The 22690-nt window shown below is 48.8% G+C and overlaps 1 protein-coding gene across 1 annotated transcript in view; it reads right to left on the minus strand.

Annotated features, from left to right (window-relative positions):
* Window positions 1-22690, minus strand: part of FANCC (FA complementation group C) — a gene marked incomplete at its 3' end in the record, with an annotated part of 195878 nt that overhangs the window by 17751 nt on the left and 155437 nt on the right. The window contains exons 7-8 of the mRNA XM_079108857.1: window positions 16890-17054; window positions 7416-7572 (exon numbers count right to left, since the gene is read on the minus strand). Of these exons, the coding sequence (XP_078964983.1) occupies window positions 7416-7572; window positions 16890-17054 (322 nt within the window). The remainder of the gene's footprint in view (window positions 1-7415; window positions 7573-16889; window positions 17055-22690) is intronic.

A 22690-nucleotide genomic window follows, 5' to 3' on the forward strand; every position in this document is an offset into this window, starting at 1 on the left:
TCTGCAGTGGCGGCCACACGCCGGTGGGCCAGGCTCTTCAGGGAACATCTTCGAAGCACACGGCACGTGAACTGCTTTGGGAAGCATTTTGCGCAAGAAAGAAAATGTGCTCTGCCTCTGCAGTTTCCTGGACCACCCTGAAGGAAGCATGGCGCCCAGGCCGACTCCCCCTCCTGTCCTGCTGGTCTCTTGTGGCACTGAGCGTTCGCCACCTAGTGCTCACGCGGCACCACTGCAGGCTGCCCAGGAGGCCACAGGCAGGCGCACTGCCACTTGTTTATGAAGGGACCAGGGCCTTCTGCTTACTTAAGGAGATGGATTTGTGGTTTGCAAGTTGAAACAGTAACCCATGATCCCTAACCTTTGCCTATGTGCACGTTTATCTAAAACCAACATGAAATTCTCACAAATTCATTTTAAATAAGTGGCTCACCAGAGGAAAGGCCGCCACTTCCTGGTTCTGATCTTAGCAAGTCGGTTAACCTCCCTGCCTCCTAGCCTCACTGTAAGTCACCATTGTGAAGCGGTCACTGGATACATGCCCAGAAAATATCATACGTTTCTATGGTTTCTATGTATTCAAAATGGAAAAGACCAAGTGAGGGAGAAGCAGTGCTGTCCCCAGGAAGCGTGCTTGGCCTAGGTCTGCAGACAAGGCTTCAGTTTTACACGTAGACCACCTGCCCGGGTACTGGAGACCAACAACAATGCCATGTGCCACAGCAAAACAACAGTACCTGAGAATGCCCAGGTAGGACTATGGCAGGGTGGAAAATGGCAAGACAGAATCACCTGCAGGGCTGAGCTAGCTGAGAACCTCCAAGTCTGATTACATGGATTTCTCGATGGCCAAGGAGAGGATAGTCCAAGGGGGAGACTGGGGCTGCCATCAAAGTCACAGATAAACCAGGTAAGAAAGTCGTAACTGCAGGCAGACAGAATGAGAGTGCAGGTGGACTCCTCACAGAATGCTTCAGATGTCCCCAGGCTGTGGACTCTGCCTGTTCTCCCACGTGTGGACTGTCCACTTACATTTCTTTCTTTCCAAATACTTCAGAATCTCATTGAGTCTCCCTCTACCTCCACAACCTGTTTTAGCCCTTGCAGGCTAGGGCGCAGGGGAACTCTGCTCAAAGAGCAGCAACAGGGATCTTGATGTTCAAGCCAAGCTCCCTTCTTGCCCCAGCTGTGAGCAGCTATTTCTCACAGCACCCTTTGCTGTTGGTCTTTAAAAAGAGATTTCCAGGGTCAGTGAGACCCCTCATGAGGACTGGAGTGCTCCCAGGTTGGGCATCAAATCACAAAAGCACAGTGAAGCTGCTTTTCTTAGCAAGAGAATCTTCCAGATAGAGTTAAGGTGTTCACGTGTGCTTCCCTGGAAGCCATGTCTCCCCTCAAGTCTTGACGGCATCCTTGCAAGTAACAAGGCAAACATTTGACCCTCCTGCCTCCTGCTGTACTTGTCAAGGGGGAGCTCTGGTGACATGCACAAGTCGCTATCACCCGGAGTTCTGGAGCCCAGCTCAGAGGCCCCATGATCTGTGCAATTATCTGTTCTTGAAAATGAAGAAGGAAAGGGAAAGCTTTCTTGGGTCCATCTGCTCATCTGTTTTTCTCCATCCCACCAAAATCTGTTCCTTCTCAAGCTCCCTCTTCTCCATCTGGTCTAACGATTCTCACGCACAGATTATTTCAAGTCTGAGGAAACTATGTCACCAGGAGGCCATCAAGAACAGGAGTTTGGTCTCCTTCCCTCCTCCAATTCTTTCACTAAATGTCAGAGGATGGACAGACAGTGATGCCAGGGAGCTGCAGACTCTGGGTCCTGCTTTCTTGGACTTGGGTTGTTCTGCTGGGCATGCACCTGCCCTCCTTCCAACCCGCCCACCAGCACACAGCTACCTGGAACTGTCCTGTTCACCCCCCTCTCTGCCTACAATAGCCCAGCCATGGCTGAAGGAGAGCAGAAAAGACCATTGCCATGGAGGAAGTGCGGAGCAGACATGCTTGCTGCTGCTGCTCAGGAGAGGAGAGGGACAGGCCAGCTGCCACCCTGTCTCAAGAGCTACGGACAGCATGGGTCTCCAGTTCTGCCCGGATGTGTCTGATCTATCTTCATCCCAACCCAGCAATGATTATTACAAACCATGCAGAGACCTGAGGACAAAGATGAGCAAGACTCAGGAAGAAATAGTCATCTTTTTCCATTTCTGATTTTGTGTGCATGCTCGAAAACAAACCAGGAAGGGAAATCAAAGAGACTGAGGTAATTCACAGATGAAAGCGAATGCCTCTTAGAAAAAACTAAAGAGACAGTGAAAGGCAGGCTCTCCCCAGGTCTTTTCCCACTGCCACCCTTCATGGACACAGGCCCCTCAGCATCGGGACAGAGGGAGCACACGAGTGAGAAGCCAAAGTTCAGTGGGTTTGCAATGGATTCTCTTTTCAAGGTCAATTTCAATGCAGTTTTTTGCTCAGGAAATGACTGTTTGAGCAATCTGCTGAGAGGCATTCTCTCCTCTTGGCCCACCAGCCAGGCCACCCTGTCCTGCGAGGATCCGACTGCTGGGAGCCACTGTTGCCCTGTTGGTGTACACACATAAATCAAGGGTGACTGCATTCACCAGAAAGCGTCCTACTTAAAAAGACTCTCCCTAAGATTACTTTCACAATAAGCTCCTTATTGAGTTAAAAAGTGATTTGGTTTTCAAACAATCTATTTATATAAAAACCTTCACATCTACCATATAAAATTAGGCATCTTTATAAATATGTATGTTTCCTTATGCCATTTTTTCTATTTTCAAAATGCTAAACATAAAACTGCAAATATTCCTTTTACATTTTAGGATCTATTTTGTTTTAAAACATTCAAGTTTCTTACAATAAATTTGGGTTTGGAGAAATTATTCTTTCTTTTTAATCTTTACCAGATGTTGTTTATACTACAAGCAATTTTTTTTTCAGTATTCTATAATGCAATTATTGTTTAATTAGTGATAAATCTGTCATTCCTGGGCTTAAAAACTTAACAAGTACCAAATGTACTTTTGCCTTTCAAATTTACACACACTGCTCAGACACTGAAGTGGAAGTACGCCTGGGGGATGCCCAGCTCTGGACGCTGGACAAATATCCCCCCAATGGTCCCTGGACCAGTGCCTGCATCGGTTCAGCCTGGGGAGCTGAGCTGGAGGAGAGCTCCGCAGAGCCCGCTGAGTGGTAAGAGACGCGCCAGGCCCAGGGCTGCCCTGGTTTGGGTTGCCATTGTTCTAGGTGTTTCCCTCTCAGCCTTCATCTTTGCCTGGCAGCCGCGGCCGCATCCCGGGCAGTAAACTGTCTTGCCATCTGGTGCCCCCTGGAGGCCGGCCCTGGGAAAGCAGCAGCTGTCCAGAGGCAGAGCCCGCAGCTTGAGTACCAAGCACGCTCCTCCTCAGCCACTGCTGCATCTACCACACACGCATCGCACTAAAAAAGCTCAAGCAGAACATGCTTATGAGACTAAGGGAAAAAAATAGGAAAAGAACACCCTAGAACATCAGCAAAAAGCCATTCGGGCACAGAAACCGACCACATAGTGCAGGCCGTGGAGTTAGGTTTTTAGGGTGACATTTTACAAAAGGGGACTGTGCACTGGGATTTTGTAGGAACAAAGTCCCTTTTTCCCTCGAAGTAGCCACAACTGCTACCTGGAGAAGGAAGGAAAGTGCGCACCCTAGCTCACGCGAGAACCCTGAGCAAACGGCTGCCTTGGCTCTGAAGCTCTGGGAGTTAAGAAATGCTCTCACTGAGCCCTGGCGGCTTTTAGGGAGGAGAATCAGTGAGGTGGGGTCTGGGATTTGTCATCTGGGCAAAACAAAACCCAAAACAACCCTGCCTCGTCGGTGCCTCCTGCGGGCATCCTCCCCTGGTGCCAGCTGCCCATCTGCCTGGGGTGGGACAGGTAGCTCTTCAGAGCAGGGTCAGCCCACTAAGGAGAGCTTGGGAGGCCCCGGGAACCAGGTGCCCTGCCCTGGCACGCAGCAGCCGAGCACAGGCCACCCTGCCACCTGCCGGCCTTCTCACTCAGGGGTGGAATCCAAACACGGCTCTCTGGGCTCCACCAAGAGAACTGAGGAAAGCATGGCTGGCCCCGGGAGCCCGAGGGTGCCGAGGGCTGCGTGCTTCGCAAGCGGCTTCCACTGCTCTGGTGACAGCATCAGTCTTCAAGGGTAGGTCTGAGGCTGCGGGTTGGGGCTTCCAGTGATGGTGCTGTCAGGGCAGCACAGGACGTCTGCTTTCTCCTGCCTCTGTGTTGACACCAGAAGTGTCCTGCCTCTGAGCTACACCACCAGCCATTTCTTCTTTTTTTGAGACAGGCTCTTGCTAAGTTGCTCAGGGCCTCACTAAGTTACTGAGGCTGGCCTTGAACTTGTAATCCTCCTGCCTCAGCACCCCCCAGCCTCCTGAGACACAGGGATTACAGGCATGCGCCACCACACCTGGCCAAGACCACCTTCTTTTGAGAAGTTTCAGTCTGTACAGTAAAAACTAGGGTTAAAAACCTACAAACTGGTACAAACTGGGGTTAAAAACCTTGATTTATTAGGGGGCTACCATCTGTGGCAGGCACATGTACTAGGGAGCAGTTTGACCCACGGAAGCCAAAGGGTGAGCCTCAAAAGCAAACAGGTTTGGAAAACTCACTTTTATTTTAGAAAACAAAGGTATGTGTGTGTATAAATACGTATGTATGCATACATATGTATAATAAATATACTTGTATGTCACATATATGCACATAAAATTCAGGTGACAACAGACCAGCCCCTTATCGTCTGGTGTCAGTGCAGCACTGACCAGGCCTCTGCAGCCCTGAAGGCCAAGGGCCACCTGGGGAGGCCATCACACTGGACAGCACTTTCATCCCTCGTTTTTGCGACATCTTGGTAACTATAGAATTTCCGAGACTCATTCTGGATAGTCCCCAGAGATGGAAATATGATTAACAGCATTCCATCTAAAACACACGTCACGCAGACCATCACGCTTTAATCACTCTCAGAGCCCGACTCTGATGCAATAGGCGTCGGGTTTCCGTGGAGCCCAGCGCGGCAGGCTCGGCGGGCCTTGGAGATTCTGGCGATACCGCTGCTGGTTCGTCTCTGCACCCAGATACTGCACTGCGATAAGTGGGTCCGATGACACGATTAGGAAGCAGTTCTTCAGGTCACCTTCCAGTCACTCAGCCGGGCACAGGCTGGGCTCCCCAGCAGGCAGGCCCACACCAGGCGGGGGCTTCCCGCTTGTATCGTAATTACCTCCCTTGAACCAGGAGGCACAGAGAGGTCACATCCTGCCAATGCCACAATAAATTAAAGCAAATAACACCCTCTAGGATCCCCCTTGAACCATAATAAAAGCTCCAAATCTCTACACACATGATCTTGATAAACGCTTTGGAATCAATGGGCAGGAGTTGCTTGCAGGGCGAGGGTGTGCTGAACTATAAACTGCAACTGAAGACTGCACAGCGAGACGTCTGCTTGCCTCTCTCATGGGCTGCTCGCACTCAAGTGCTGTTCAGGTAAAACGGACATGAAGGAGGATCAGAGAAGGACCACAGGGATCGATGAAAGGTCACGGGAAAACCAAATGGGATGGGAGTTTTCCACTGAGAGAAGATTAACAGAAAATTGATTGAGCATCCCGGAAGCAAAGAGTCCACCTACTCTATTTTGCCATTGAAAAACAACCAGAGAAAAAGTGACTTCAGTTATAGTATGCACATTTAAGTCAGAAATAAATTTACGAGGCAATAAAGGCAATCCATTACTTTTAGTAACCTGGAATGGGGTGCCAGCGGGCTTCCAGCGTTTTTTATTTATTTTGAATTGTGTTGTGACTATTGTAAAGTAAGGTGCACTCTTATTTCTTGATTTAGTATGTAACTCTCTTGAAAAAGAGGAGATCAAGTAGTAGCTGCCCATAAAAAATATCCTCCTTGGGGTCTCTCAGTCTTGATGTGTTTTTCTTCCTTTTTTCTTACCAAGCGTTGTGAGCTTTCACATCGAGTGGGTTTGGTCTGCACCTGACTGGCAGAGGGCAGTGGCAGGACCTGCATGGTCCTCCTGCTCACCCGGGACCCCTGGGCACCAAGAGCAGAAAGACCTGAAGCAAAAGGTGGGCGGGCCCCAGGGGACAGACAGAGACAGCTGGCCTGCTGCCTTCTCAGCAACGCACACCCATCAAGTGTGGTTGACAGGACGGGTCTCCAGAACTTTCTTCTGTGGACACACTTTGTCATTTTCTTTTGACTTTCCCCCCTGTGCTTTGCAATGGGAACTGCTGGGCTCAGGGGTCCTCCTGCCTCAGCCTCCCGAGGGCTGGGACCGTGGTGTGTGCACACACGGCTTTCTCCAACCTGCTGTTTCCCACATTTTCACACATCCCATTGCTTACTTTTACTCAAACAAACTAGGCCATTTGGATACTACCCTTGCCTCAGTTGGTTTGTCATTTGACTAAGGGATAAAAGGACCAGGGAGCAGGGTCACCCTGGCTAGTCCAGTGTGACATGTAGCTTTTTCAATTCTTTTTCATCTTGATTTCTATTCTTAACAAAAATGCACATTGATTCCACAGAGCTGCCTCCCTCAGAAGGAACCAAGGACTGCTGACATGGGGCCAGGCAGTGTGGCCTGTGGCCTTGTGGCCCTGGAGTCCTTGACTTCACAGGCCTGAGAGTGAAGGGCAGTGAGAGCCACCCCAGAAGGAGGTTCCAAGGCTGCAGCCTCACCCGAGAGGAAACTTCCAGAAATCTCCATTGCCTTTGTTGCTGTGACCATTCTCCTGGGGTTATTTCAGTCTCGTGCTGTTACTTTTTCCCTGGTGAAGTGCTGAGGCTATTTCTGTGAACTGACTCCTCCTCTCCCTTGGCCACAGATCTTCATTTTTGGAAAACTCACCCCTCATGCTGAAGTAAGAAACAGTATCTCTAAAATGCCTGCGGTGGAGTCCCTGGCCTCCTTGGCCGCCCTGGGCCTGCAGGGTGCCGGTGGCAAGGACAAGGGCAGGGAAGGGCAGTGCTCAGCTCCTTCCTGGCCACACTTTTGTGTGGTGTGGGGAAAGGCAGGCCGTGGACGGCAGCGGACCACCTCCCGACAGGTGCGACAGGGACGGGTCAACCAAGTGCTCTTTCGCAGAGCGCCCCAAAACCTCTGTTGTCCAAATGTCCATTCTTGTGAATACGCGATAGAGGGACAGGGATCAAGTAGTACCTAGAAAAGCTCGTGCATCAGGTGCTTTCAAGACAAAATGTAAAAATACGACTAAGTTTCCAGTGCTTGTTTATACCTGCCCCGCCTCTTTAACTAATAGAAACGATCCCCAGCATCTCTTAAGGACACTTCTCCTCACCAAAGCCCAGCACGTACCAGCAATGAATCTTTAATAAGGCACTCAATCCTCCTCAGACAATTCCTCTCTCTGGAGAAGAGCTTTTCAAAAAGATGCAGCGTTGCTTTTTCAAGGCTGGGAAGGTGCCGAAGCCACAGACTGATGACAGCTGATGCGGGCAGAGACATCTTCTTCCTTTCAGCAAGAAACGAGAGAGACGTCAGGTAGAAACGGGTCCTGAAAAAAGGTGAGCAGCATGTGAGATGCAGTCACCAATCCCGTGTATGAGGCCTCTCATGGCAGAAGAGAATATTCACAGCATCCAGGAATGTTTGCTTTGTCTCATCTGCAAAATAATGTGACTATGCTTCTACTTAACTCACCTTAGCAAATCAGAGAAGTGCTCAGAAAAAAAAAAAAAAAGATTTCAAAAAACATAAACCAATATACAGTGAAGAAAGAAAAAGGGAGGGATGAAAAATGAATGGGAAAAAGGTCTCGTGGGGTCCAGGTAAATGCAGGCCCTAACGGCAGAAATAGTGTGGTTCAAAGTGTGGGATTTGACCTGGTTTGAGTCCCAGAACCATGACCTGCTAACGGGATGACCTTGGAAAGTTACTTAGCCTTTAAACCTCAATTTGCTCATCTGTAAAATGGGTCTTCCTCCCTCCTAGTGTTGTTGGAAGAGTCCAACACAGAAACATATGCATAGACTAGTACAGTGTTACTACGCTGTCAATACTTAATAAGTGTATTTACAAATCAGTGGCTGAAGTTGATTTTTTAATTAACCATTTCCCACAGGGTGGTCCTGGCCCAGCTGATGCGCAGCAGACCTCAGGCAAGGCAACTTCGCAGACCTAACTATTTCTGCAACTGTTTCTGCTGCAGGGTCCTCCGGTGTCAGAGATTTGGGGCTCCAGCCCTCCTCCTGGGAAGGAATGGGGGGCAGCTGATTCTGTGCTCTGGCCCCCAGGGCTTCCTGCCCTCACCTGCCTGTCCCACACAGGAGGGTGCTTTCAAGGTTATTAATATGGAAAGCCAAAGCTGGGAAAAAGCCCACACACCCAGTGACCCCTTCAGCCCCTGTCCCCTCATCAGACTTCTGGGCCACTTCTTTGCAGAGCTGGTGTGAAGACCAGGGACCAGAGGTTTCTCCCTTTGTCCTTGCACACACCTTGTCCTGCATGGACTCTGGGGACAGGAAAGCCAGGAGGAAGGTGAAGCCGGGGGACTGTGGAGGAGCAGGCAGAGGTGGGAGGGAGGGAGGGCTCTGCCCGCCTCCGAGCTTCTTCTGATCCTATGTCCTCGCCCCAGGCTGGGACCTCGGGCCCTCTCCTCCATCTCCTCACCTCCCCCACCCCTCCATGCCAGATACGCCTCCGACTCACATGGAAAGAAGGGAGAAGACCAGATTTGTGAAGGGTTAGCCAAGAGCTAGTTGGAGGCGGGGGACTGGAGTGTCAGAGGCGCAGGCAAGCAGAGACATCAAATGCATGTGGCACTGCCCAGCTCCAGGGGGAGGTCTGGCCTGAGGGTGCGCCTGGGGAGGGCTTAGCTGCGTGGAAGGTGGTGGGAATGGAGAGGACACCCAGGGAGGACGCGCTGGGCGGGAGAGGAGCACCGGCGCTCAGGTGTCAGGTGGAGGAGGAGGAACAGCCCCACTGCCGAGGCCAGGAGACGCACACACGCCACAAGGCTGCACACCAGCCAGGCCCTCGAGGGAAGCGAGGAGGGTGCGTGGAGGAGGGGTCCGGAGCGAGGGCAGGACTGGAGGTGGGCCTCAGAGGGACACCAGGCGGAGTCCTGGGTGAGCTGTGAGTGGCCTTTCAGGACCACTTGGTGGCTGGTGACGGACAGGCGTTCGCTGCAGCAGAATTACAGACCAGTCAGATGCCACCCAGACGTGCGTCCCCAGGGGCAGCGGGGTGCACTAGGCCCCCTGAAACCCTGGCATGTGTTCCTATTTTTTTTAAATAAACGAGCTGGGTCTATATCCCAAGAAGGATATCCAAGGTATATAGTTAAGGAAAAGGTTCCAGAGTGGTATGCAGAGTGTGACGCTGGTTTTTTTGTTGCGGTTGTTCTGTATTTAAAAGCTACTTTAAAAAGAATGAGAACGTCTTTAAATTGACTACTATATGTGAATAAGGATTTCAGGTATGGTTATCAGAAGTCCCAGAGGAGGATGAGGAGGAGAGGATATTTTTTTGTACTGTGTTGTCTAGCCTGATAAAATGAATATACATACTGTGGATTTTGTTTGTGTGTGTGCTAGAGATTGAACCCAGGGGCTCTATCACTAAGCCACATCCTAGACCTTTATTTTTTATTTTGAGACAGGGTCTTCCTAAGTCACCAGGCTGGCCTCAAACTTGCAATCCTCCTACCTCAGCCTCCCAAGTCACTGGGATTACTGGTGTGCACCACCATGCCCAGTTGTGGAAATTTCAGTCAGTGATTTGTAAAAAAGAAAAAACAAATGTCTTCAGGGCCCCTGAACACTCTCATTCTGATCAACGTGTGCTGGCTGGAAACTCCAAAGGTGCCCTTTCTTCACTGTGCTTGCTCCAATTCTCTGGACACTGATAAAAATGATGAATTCAAGGAAGAGAAGAAGAGAAGTCGGCTCCCTCAGACCCCTGCCTGGCCCCGGGAGTGTCTGCCCGGCAGTGCTCGGGGCACTGGCAGGGCTTCGGATTTCCCTCCCAATCCCAAGGAGCAGGCGCCCGAGGTTCTTTCGCAGAGGAGGAGGAGAACCCCTGCTGTTCACTGCTGGGCTTCTGCCAGCAAGTGTCTCCCACCACCAGACTCTCCCAGACAGGGGCCTCCTTGACCCTGAGAAGACTCAGTTTCCCCAAATGCTCAGGGGGGTGAGGTAGAGATTGCCCCATCTTCTCCAAAGAGGTGTAGTAGGTGAAGAAATTGGCCCAGCTGCTTAGTAAATCATTTTGCTTCAAATGTTTTTAAAAGTTTTTAATAGGTATAAAAAATGTAGAATTAAATTCTCCACAAGAAGTGTTCCTGATGGAGGTTCCTGAAGGGGTGTTTCTGAAGGAGCCTGGGGGGTGGGCAGCTGGGCCTCTTCAGCCAAGACAGTTGTGACAGTTCACTCTTCCAGTCAGAAGGAGACAAAGGGCTGTTCAGGCCACCAGAGAAACCCATGGAAGTCGGGACCAGTTACTGCTGGGGAATTGCTTAATTCAAGAAACGGGGAAGGACACGGTATAGCATCCCAGATGCAGGTTTACTTGATGATCTCATGTCGTGGTCAGCTCCTTCACCGCTGTGATGAGAAGACATGACGAGAACAACTTTAACGATTCTAGACCTGACCAGAACACGCTGTAGGAAAAGTTTATTTGGGGCTCATCGTTCCAAAGGTCTTAACCCACAGACGGCCCACTCCATTTCGGGCCTGAGGTAAGGCAGCACATCATGGAGGAGGGTGTGGTGCCCTGGGTTAGAGCAGACCCCACAGATTAGGGGCTCAGGCCTATAAACTGTCACCTCTGCAGACACCAATTATAAGCTGGGGCCTCCCAGTTTTCCGACAGTAAGTCAGAGGTTGCCATGATCCCCTCCTCAGTTTGATAATTTGCCAGAATGGCTCACAGAACTCAGGAAGGCATTTTATCTTACTCTTATTACCAGTTTATTATAAAGGACACAACGCAGGAGTAGCAAATGGAAGAGGGTCACGGGCAGGGTGTGGGAAGGGGCTTGGAGGAGCCTCTCCCACGCACCACCTTCCCGCACCTCGGTGCTTGCCATTGTGGGAGCTCTTCACGCAGGTGTTCTTATGCAGGCACAAACGACACATCACTGGCCGGGGGACCAGGACCGATTCTGGAGTCAGGGGTGGGCTCAAGTTCCAGCCCTCTATTTGCATGGTTTGTTCCTGTGGTCACCAGCCTCAGCTTGCAGCTTTCCAGGAGTCACCAAGAGTCATCCAGGAGCATAAACTCAGGTGGGGCTTATGAATAACACGATTCACTCTTTTCACCTTGACCACTGAGGAAGTTCCAAGGTCTCAGAAACAGGGCAACGGGCCACATTCCTATTTCATACTGTCCCAGTATCACAGTCATGCCTTTACTCTTCTTTCCAGGTTCCCTGGCCCCTTCACCCAGGCGTGGAGAAAAACCTCTCCATGTAGTTGCCAGACTTCTCTGTTTCTGAGGCGGTGGATTTGGAGTTACCTCAGAGGACATGTCATGCTGAGTTACTTGCACTCTGAAGATTTATAGGAGCCTCAGAGCTCGCCCTGGTGCAGGTGGCTGTGACAGTCACCTGGGACAGACGTGAAGCGAGGCCTGACACTCAGTCAAGGGCTCAGGGAGCTCCTCTGGGTTGTCAAGCTGCAGGGGGCAAGCAAGCTCTGGGGAAAGGAAGACAGGCAGCCCACCTCTGGAAATCCATGGCAGCCCTTGGAAGCCATGGCCAAAGACACCCAGCCAATTTTAACACAGGGTACAGCTAAACACAGGGCGGGTCGCATGGGTCAGAGAAGCATGTGGTTTCTAAATGACTAGGCGGCCCACGTGGGAACCATCCAGGGGCCAAGGCGGGGGTGGCAATGGCCCCAACCGACTGACTCACCTCCCTGTGTCAACATGTGGCGGGATGCTCCGTCAGGGGAAAGTGCCAGGGACAGGCCCCAGCCCTACACCATGGCTGGGAGCACTGGCTGAGCCCAAGCGTGGAACTGGACGGCCGAAGACCACCCAGCAAGCGTTTCTGGACGGTCTGTGCCCTGCAGATCAGCAGACACACTTTTTCAAACCAAACACATTTTATTAGCCGTGGAGGGAGGGTGAACTATCAGAGGACAGCAGGGCAGAGCCACCCCGGCTCTCCTCCACGCCGCCGCCTCCTCGCCAGGCATTCTGGAACAGCTTTTTGGGGTTTCACAGAGGATGCCAAGGGCTGTTCCACTCTGGTTCCCTTTAACCCAGCGTTGCTGAGAAAGTGAGACTGGATGCCGAGGCTGAGAAGACCACGGCCTTCTGAGAGACCTGGCCCTATAAATCAGAAATGGAGCTGCCACGGAGAAATTCTACTTCAAAGCAAACATTGTTCAAAACTGCTGCCGATGTGAAGAATCAGAGTGGGCAGGGAAACCACCAGAACTTCAGGGTGGGCCTGGCTAACTGGTGCGGGGCGATGCTCGGGCACTGCATAAACTCTGAATTGATTGTCACTTGACATTTCACATCAATAACAAGATTGCTGGTCAGACTCAGGACATTCAGACTTACAGAGTGCATTTTGACAGAGGGCTTAAAGAAGGTAGAAAAGGACTTTTTTATTCTTTAACCATGAAAATTAGTTATTTTATTTTATTTTTGTTTTTGTTTTTGTTTTTTCAGTACTGGGAAGTGAACCCAGGGATGCTCTAACAGCGAACCACACGTCCAGTCCTTTTTATTTTGAGACAGGGTCTCACTAAGTTGCCCAAGCTGGCCTGAAATCTTCAATTCTCCTGCCTCAGCTTCCCGAGTAGCATAATCTATTTCCTTTCCAAATCTTACTTTAATGAAGTCCTGGATTATAACCTTTCATTGGAAATGAAGTTAAAATGTACATTCTAATATTTAAGAGTCATATGTGAAAAATGGAAACCCTCTCCTGGGAACCACTTCCTCTGAACTAACCTAAGAATGACACAGTTTTCAATTTGTTCATTTTCCAAATGCAAAGATACAACAAAAATCCATCTGAAGATGGGGAAGACCCACTTATAACATTAAATAGCTCAAAACAAAAATGCATGGAAAATCTCTCAGACATCCCTCTAAGATGACAGGAGTAAAGCTCAGCAACAGAAAGGCAGACACGTGTTCTTGGTCAGGGGACAGAAAGCCTCAACCTCACAGGCATGCCAGGTCTCCCTCAGTTCATCTATGCACATAACAGGACTCGCCCTGAAATAACACTAGGGGTCTTTCCTGGGGCCAAACTGCTTCCCGAGTTTACTTGGAAGATAAAACAAGTAATAATCTATACACATACACATACACACAGACTGAAATTCACTAAACTAAAAACTGAGGAGAAATGAGAAGGAACTAGCCCTAATTTATAGCAAATACCACTTAAACAAGATGGTACTGGGACATGAATACACAGCAGACCAAAGAACCCGAGAGGAAAACAAGATAAGCCACTGCATCCAGACACTGAGCACAGGACCAGCGGAGCGTCCTAAGCCTGGGAAGGAGCTGCTTGTGTCTTGGAGCACACTCCAGAAGGCGGCCGCTCTGTCACTGAGAGTGGGGAGAGGGTCCCATCAGCTCAACACAAATCACAAAGCCAGACCACAGGTCGGAAGAGAATGTAAAGGCACCATCAACGAAATCCCCTGTGGCCTTGAACTCTGACTAAGCAAGTTGTGAGATACTCAGGGGGATTTAATTCCTAACTAGGTGTGAGATGATAAGGAACTAGTGTCAATCTTTAGCTGTAATAACTATGTCTTTAGACATGCCCTGAATAGAGGAAGGGTCTATGCAGGTAACAATTCTCTAATTTCTCTCTAAAAACATTTAAATGACAAAGAATTGAAGGAAATTGAATAGTAAAATATTCAAAAAAAGAAAGAATTGAATATTAAAATATTTTTAAACTAAGCTTTTAACAAAATTTAAGGCTTATCATAACTAGCAAATATCATTTTAAAGTCACACCAATAACCCTCATGCACTTTATACATGAATTACCATACTGTAACCCAAATATGTACAGTGAAAAAAAATTTTTAAATGAAAAAGAATCACAGCTCTGCACCCTGAATTTAAAAAATATGAACACTTTGAATTTCACTTTGTGAGACTCAGTGGAGTCTGAAGATTGCTACCAGTGGAATCGCGCAGAAGGAATCGCGCAGAAAGGAACAATGTCTCATCGCGCAGAAAGGAACAATGTCTCAAGAGGCTGCAGAGAAAGCAACTCCCGCCATGCTGTGATTCAAAGTGGGGTCTGCAGAATCTGGGTGGGGAAGAAGGGGGAGCCTGACCCATTCAGTGCTCTGTGCAGTCTGAACTATTTTCTTAAAAATGTTTTTAACTTAACTGGCGTTAACTTTTCCCTCTGGGGCTCAGCAGTGTTCAGGGAGTCGTGCAGAGCCTATGTGAGGCCTGGTGGAGCAGGGCCTCTGACCTCAGAGACCACGTCTCTGTATTTTCAGAGTTTAACATGGTTATTCTCTCTTCCTCTCCTAGTTTTTGCTATCTTTGTTTGTACCTGATATATTAGCAAATAAATCGGTATTTTAAAAATCTGGTATTTTCCCTTGTGTATACAAGGAAATATAATAAGAAACAAGTATACTTAGTTGATTTTTTTGAGTAGTAACTTTCTTTCTTTCTTTTGCTACTGGGGATTGAACTCCAGGGTACTTAACCACTGAGCCACATCCCCAACCCTTTTTATTTTTTGAGACAGGGTCTCGCTAGTTGCTTAGGGCCTTGCTAAATTGCTGAGGCAATTGAACTCAATCCTCCTGCCTCAGATTCCAGAGCTGCTAGGATTATAGTGTGCACCGTTGTGACTAGCTGTAGTTATATATTTTAATTCAGATTATTTTAGAATTCATCAATATTTTATTTAAAGACTAAATGTATTTATAATATATCTTCTTAGGTTTAAGAATGGATTTCTGGTTTTAAAAAGGAGGATTAAAAGGTTTGCTTCCGGGATTCCAGCTCTTTCACCAGGAGAGGTGAAAGCAACGTAGGCAGGGTCCTTGACTCGGGTTGGAGGCCTGGACTCCAGAAAGTGGCTAACCACAGATAGAGCAAAACGGGAGGAGGGCAGTTTTCATGTGCTTTTGCGGACTGCAATTTACCTTCCTGGGTCTTATGCAACAGGATGCTTAAAATCCTGTCACAGTGCAAGTTCACCACAGCAGAGTCTGAACAAAAGGGAACCGAATGATTTCCAAGCAGATGCTAGATGTAACCATGGACGTCTCACCAACAGAACTGTGCCCTGACGGTGGAGCCCCCACACCTGCTGGACCTGCTGGCATCTGCACTGATGGGACAGAAGCAGCAGTGGGTGGAGCTGTGCAGCCTGGCATGCGCTCACCTGCATCCTTCACTGTGTGCCCTCCGGGGAGAGCTGGCGTGGTCACAGCATGCTCCACACAGCAGTATAGAACACTGACCTTATTAAATCGTTACCCTTGAGAACACTTGTAAAAAGTTCGGAATGGCAAAAGGAAAAGTATGCATAGGCACTTCCGCTCCATAACCCAAACCATGGCTGGCTACAGAGGCACCGGCACCTGACTGCACCTACACCCACCCCAATGGAAAGGCACTTGAAAGAATGAGCAGCAGACAGACAATGATCATTCACACTTGGTTATTTGGCACAGTTTCTCAAAAACTAGCAAAGTGATTGGGTCACCTGGAGAAAAATAAATGACAAAATTTGTGGCTCACGATAAATGTAAACTTTTAAGCAGAAATCAAAATTTTAGAAAAATCTGTGAAAACCAACATGAGCTTGGCAGCTTTCCAACAAGTTAAGACATTTCTGATGACCTTGCCAGGGACAGTAATGACTGTAAGTTTTCACAATGCATGATGAATTATGTCTATGTTTGGAAGATCTGCATCAGTCAATGAACCAAGATCTTCCCAATGAATCATGCATGATGCTACAAACTCATGCCCAGGCAAAAGATCCCAAAATCACTAGATAGACCAACGGGTTTTCATTTAATAGCATATGAAAAGCTCACTGGTATAACTTCAGATTCCACATGGCCACCACCAACCTTTTGAAAAAAAGGCCATTTTCAAATTTTGGTGAAGCATCAAAGCAGAACATTCACAAAACTACCTGAGGTGACTACGATGGCATTCCTGCCCCTCCCACCACTCGTTTGTGTGAGGCTGAGTTCTCTTTACATACTTCACCCAGAACAACGTGTCCCACCAGACTGAATGCAGATGTAGACATGAGAAGCTGGTCGTCTTAATAAGACCTACAAAAAAGACTGCCACTTCTGCCAAACAACTTTTGTCTTGGAAAAGACCATGATTCTTTATAGAAATATTTGTGTTAACACATAATCAATTTATTACTATTTTTAAGTTAAGTTTTTGTGGGGTTATGTGTGTGTGTGTGTGTGTGTGTGTGTGTGTGTGTGTGTGTGTATCCAGGGACCAAATGCAGGGCCTTGTGCATGCATGCTAGGCAAGCGCTCTACCACTGACCTCCAGCCCAGCAAATACTTCAAAAATGTTTTAACTTCAAATATGACATCTATAGATAGATAGATAGATAGATAGATAGATAGATAGATAGATAGATAGATAGATAGATAGAACCCATGTTTTAAAAAGTCCTTTGGGATCATCAATGATTTTTAGGGGTATAAAAAGATTCTAAGACCAAAACACTTGGAAAATGCTGTTGGCCAGCATTTCCAACACACGGAAACATTCTAAGTAAAGGAAAAATGAAACTGGACGGAAGGTGAAATGGATGTTACTTACAGCAAAAAGGCCTCACTGACGGCTTCAAAGAACTGGGGCCAGAGGACTTCCTGAGGCCCGTGGCCATGGTAGGTGAGTAGAGCCTCCACCAGGGGTTCGAAGTCAGGCAGAGTAACAAGTGGGACACAGATTCGCGACAGGGACGTCACTTGCTCAGGAGCCATCCTGTCGAAGAAGTAGAATAGGAAACACTTCTCTAAATCTGAGAGCCACAAACAATAAAAGATGCACACAACGCTACTGTGAAAAGAGGGATGGCGGGCCGTCTGTGCCGGCTAACAAGAGGACCTCATAATCAGGTCCCTGGGAAGGGTCACTCGCTGCCAGGCCTTACCTGGGACCACAGCTACAGTCACCTCCAACTCATGAGCCCCAAGAGGACGCCAGTCCCTGTTCCAAGCCTCCTTCCCAGTGCTCCCTCAGGGACTGGCCTGGACCCGCCCTTCCTCTCACCCCCATCTGACCCTGCAGTCAGTGCCGCTGACTCCTCTGACCTCCTCCATCCTGGCCTGGCCAGGTGACCACCTCTGCCTGGCTGTGCAGCCGCTTCGCGTCTCCCTGCTGCTGCCCTCACTCCCACTGCTTATCGTCAGAAAGCTCCAGCTGCTCTCTGAAACTTCAGATCACAGGCTGTCTGCTCGAGGCCTTGCAGTGGCCTGTCCCCACTCGCCAGTGAACAAGTGGAGTCTTTCCCTGGCCACACTGCTTCCTGGGTCGGGTGCCAGCTCCCTCCACGCTCACCCATGCCTGGAGCTGCTCTGAGTTCTGAGCAAGGCCCTGTGGCGCAGCCTGCCTGTGGGCACGGCCAGTGCCCTCACTGCAGGGAGGTCTAGACTCAAACACAGCTGGGGCAGCCTTCCCCGACATCCCATCTGTGCACTGGCCACCAGTCAAGTGGAATTAAAATTGAATAAAACAAAAAAAATCCTGTGACTCCACTGCACTGGGCACCTTTCAAGTGCTCACTGGCTACACGCAGCCTGTGGCTCCAGCAGTGCACAGTGCAAACTCACAGGCGTGGATGTGACTGCAGAATGCACCACTGGCCGCCAGAGCTGCCAGTCCCTCCCACCCCTTCCCCCAGCTGAGCTGCCGCGTGGCACTGCTGCCGCTGGGGACAGCGTCTGCCTGCGAGCCCAGCAGCTAGAGGGCCCACACGTCAGTGCCTCGCAGCCTCGCCACACCACACGCTCAAGAAACAGACAACACAGAAACCAACGGACCTAAGACGATGAAAGCTCTGGGTCTCGCTACTAAACCTTTCTTCTAGGTATTTAAATACAAAACCACAAACCCATATGCTCAGAAGTCTGGCCCTGTGTTTCGTGAAACAATGGCACCAGGGTAGAGAGCACTCAGTGTCCCTCATTTCACACGTGCTGCTCGGTACTCCAAACCACCTATGTGCTGTGCCTTAACAGTGCTCCCTGTCACAGGTGAGCAGGTGGTTTCTGACGTGTGTCACACAGCGCTGCGGCCCAGCTTGGCACCAGTCTATAGGAGCTGCACATCCGGCTCCTTCCCAGGGTTGCACCAGGGCACTCCCACACCCTTGCTAGTGATGTCACCATTCATTTTTACTCCTTACTGATTTGGTAGACAAAAAAAATACCATTCCATTGTTCTACTTTGCATTTTGTTGATAACTTGCAAGACTACTTGCTACCCACTTGTGTTTCTTCGGCGGGTTTGTTTTTTAAATCAGTGTATATCTGTCCTATCCATTCACTTAACGAACTGACCACTCACGATCAGCAAGGTGCTGTTGGAGGGTCCGTGATACAGGAGTGAAGGCAACGAAGCCAGGGAGGGAGCGACGGTAGTGCCGTGCTGGAGATGAAGGGCACTGAGGGACGAGGGGAGCAGGGAGTTCACTGAGAAGGGGACGCCTGAGCAGCCCTGACGGAAGTGCTGAACAAGCCACCAACTCGCCAGAGGACGATGCCGCAAGCCGAGAAGCATCTAAAAAGGCCACAGAGGCCACGGCGCAGACCGCAGAGCAAGGCAGGGTCGGTGGGGCTTCTCGGGAGGTGGCGAGAGCCCACATTCCAGTCTCCCTTCCTCTTTTGGCGCTGGGGCTTGCACACAGGGGTGCTCCACTGCTAAGCTGCACCCTGACCTTTGTCTCTGAGACTGGGTCTCTAAGTTGCCCAGGCTGTCCTGGAACTTGGAGACCCTCCTGCCTGTTTCCCCGAGTCACTGGGATTACTGGTGTGTGTCACTGTGCCGTTACCCTCATTTCCTTAACTTAGCTTTTACTCTTATCAAACTTAGAGATCCAACTAAATCAGTTGTCAAACAGTTCTTGGGACTTGTCAGTGGGATAGATGACACAGAGAAAAGACCCCAGGACAACACCAATGGGAACATATGCAAGTACACACGATCAGTTTGGAGAATGATGGACAGTGGCCTGTCACCATCTCTTCAGATCAGTTATTAACTGTACGTAAAGGGCGACTCAATCTTGCTGTGTGTGTATGGAAACCAAGAAACAGATAACAAGTGGCCACGTGTCGACTAGACTGCTAAACAGTGGCGCTAAGACAGATGAACCAGACCTGTGTTACTCAAATATACAAATCTCGAAAATGTGACAACAAACGAAGAAACAGGTTGCAGACAGATACGCACAGGATGCCATCACTCGGGTGAAGCTTTAGGACACCCTGAACAGCACACCTACGAGTGACAGCGCTCAGAGCATGGTGGGGGGACCTCCACCAGCTTCTGGCGTGTCTGCTCCTGGGGACAGGAAGGAGGAAGCAGGATGGGTCACAGACACTTCCCACTGCACCTGAAACATTTTATTTTCTTAAAAATATCAATTATAACTATTAATAAAATGTTTGCATTGTAAAATTTGGGCAATGGGTACAACAGATTTTTTTGTACAACATAGTATCTCATAATTAGACATTTAAAAACTAAAACACGATGTTACCTGGTAAAATACTGAAAATGAAAAGAAACCATTTGTAATCAAGGAACTATTCCTGCCTCAGGTTCTTGTTTCCAAAACAGCAGAAGCAGTTTGTAAACAACGAATCATCTTTAATCAGTCTCCGATTGCTTGAGGTTCCCCCCTCTGGAGTAGTGTTTCCCTTTATTTATCTTTTTGAGCTCTTCCTACCACTTGATTATTTGGGTCTCTTTGGAGTTATCTGTGCTTTTCATCTCATCACCCAGATCCATTGAACAACTTCTTTCTCCGGTATATTCTCTGGATACTCGCCTGTAAACCAGTAAATACTAAAGACAAAAGTCAAAACATCTGACTAGCTAATAGGAGACTGTCCTGATACACCCAGGAAAAGGAAACGGAGAGCATCACTGCTAAATCAATCGCACCACATAAATCCAACCAACTATGAGTCCATCAAGTGGCCAGAACCGCTCCCCTGCTGGTCTTGCGCTCTGCAGTACACTTGTTCCCACCGAGCTCGATGTTGGGGACATGTGCACCAAGAGGGGGCACAAAACAGTTAATCCCAGCATGCCAGAAACCAGGAGGCTGGGTGTTCTCACCTGCGAACCGTGGAGAACTGCAGAACTGGACCCAACTGCTGGTCCAGATACACTAGTGAGAGGCTCTCTTCTCTGTGCAGGGTGACAGATAATTGCCAAACTCTTCAACAAGTCCCTCAATTGAACAACTAGTTCCTGTCAGGTGGATCAACTTGCAGAGAGAGAAAATGGGCTTCTGTTGTTCAGTAGATACCAGCCACCAACCGGCTATTGGTTATTTGGCAACAGCAGGCAGCTGTTCCAGGTCCAAACTCCCCTGGCCGCCATTAGGAGAGTCTGATGGGTGGTACCAGCTGATGGACGTGCGATGGCTGGAAAGTGTCCATCTATGTCAGGCTGCACCTGGTCATCATTTCTCTGTTGAAGATGCTCACTTTTCGGAAGCACATTGACAAATTCCCTGGCACGGAGCTAGGTCCAAGGAAGGACGTCTATGCTGGCACCTCAGTCAGTAACAGCAGCCACGAAGGAAGAGGTGACTCATTTGGTGAGTCACTTAAGTTGTTCCCAGTGGATGGAATCAGTACAATTCCTAACTGGATTTACTAAGACTAGGAGGTGCCTGTGTTAGCAGAGTATCTCCTGGACATAAACAACTTAGACATAGCCCTAATTTGCTCTAATAACAGAATGAGGTTCACCATGTCTTTTTCTTTATTTCAAAGAATTTTAGAATTCAACAAGATACATTTTTTCTAGCTACTCTTTCAAAGGTGCGGAGTCCACACACAGTTTTCAGGGAAATGAAAGGTCTTCTGCTGAGTTCACTTTCAGTATCAAAAGACTGAACTCAAAAAACAACTCGATGCACACCATTCTTTGTGAGTGCTTAATGAGCTTTTAAAGTCTTGTTTTTAAGAGCTAAAACCAGGAAGTTCTGTTTGCCATCCATGAAAGATGCAGTCCTAAAGGTCTGTGGCGGATTCAGCCTCTTGAATCCAGTTCTCTAGTAACCGTAAAGTCAGCCAAGTATGTTCTTGTGCCTTGAGGAGCAACTGACTCTGTGACATCAGGCGGCAGAAGGGCACTGCGGTGACACCTGGAAGAGAGCTGCCAAGCATGCGGGAGCTACCGCGCTGTCCTCATCAGTGATACTAGTCAGGACAGAGATGGGAGGACTCCGGAACTTTCCCTTACATATCGGAAGCTACTGGTTCATTTTACATATTTGTAAGTCGAAAAGTTCGCATTAGAATACAGCCAGTGGGCAGACACCTTTGTGGGCTATGCCTACACCTAGGGCACTCCTGTCCATTCATGGAGCTGAGGTTTATCATTCCTCTCCTTCCACTAGCATGATTTTGAAAGTTCAAGCAGCCGAATGTCCCCCAAATTTAAACATCAACAATGCCATGCTGAGCAGGAGCCCAGCGCCCAGCGCATGGCACGCAGGCACGCTCCTAGCCGCAGCCGCAGTTCCTCGCTCCACTCCAACTCGGCAAAAACGTCCCAACCTGTGGAGACGGAGCGGTGTATCAGTCCCTGATTGCTGTTTTCCAGAAGTATGCTGGAAAGGACGGAAACAGCTGCACTCTCTCCAAGAGGGAGTCCCTAAGCTTCATGAATACAGAACTGGCTGCCTTCACAAAGAACCGGAAGGATCCTGGTCCTTGACTGCACGATGAAGAAGCGAGACCTCAACAGTGACGGACAACTAGAGTCCCAAGAATTTCTTAATCTTATTGGTGGCTTAGCTGTGGCTTGCCATGAGTCCTTCATGAAATCTGCCCATTGCCAGAAGCGTATCTGAGGCCCCCACGGGCCTAGCCCCAAAAACCTCCTTCTTCCCTTCAGTCACCCAGTCATTCCGGCCCACGCATACCCTGAGCCCAATACATCCACCACACTAGGCAGCCACTCCCGCTGCTGGAAATAAAACGATATTTTTTTTAAACACACACACACACACACACACACACACACACAAATGCCATGCTGCTTTCTGGGTCCCCCTCCCCTGGGGGTGGGTGCACATATATATGTATGTGTGTGTGTGTGTGTGTGTGTGTGTGTGTGTGTATTTTTTTAAATTTCTTTTTTTTTTTTTTTTTTTTTTTTACTTTTTGCTACTTGAATAGTTGAAGTCCATTTCAAAAGATCCAAAAAGCTTTGTAGAAAATATAGAAATTGATCTCATAACTTCAGACACATAGACCATCAAAGGAACGAAAGATCTGGGAGTCAGTTTAGTTTCTTTTTGCATTATTTTTAGAGGCATGATAAATGGTCTTGTCATTGCCTTTTAAATAGAGTTTCACTTGCCACCAAGTAAA

The sequence above is a fragment of the Sciurus vulgaris genome, assembly GCF_902686455.1.
Source record: "Sciurus vulgaris genome assembly, chromosome: 13".
In the NCBI taxonomy this organism is placed as follows: Eukaryota; Metazoa; Chordata; class Mammalia; order Rodentia; family Sciuridae; genus Sciurus; species Sciurus vulgaris.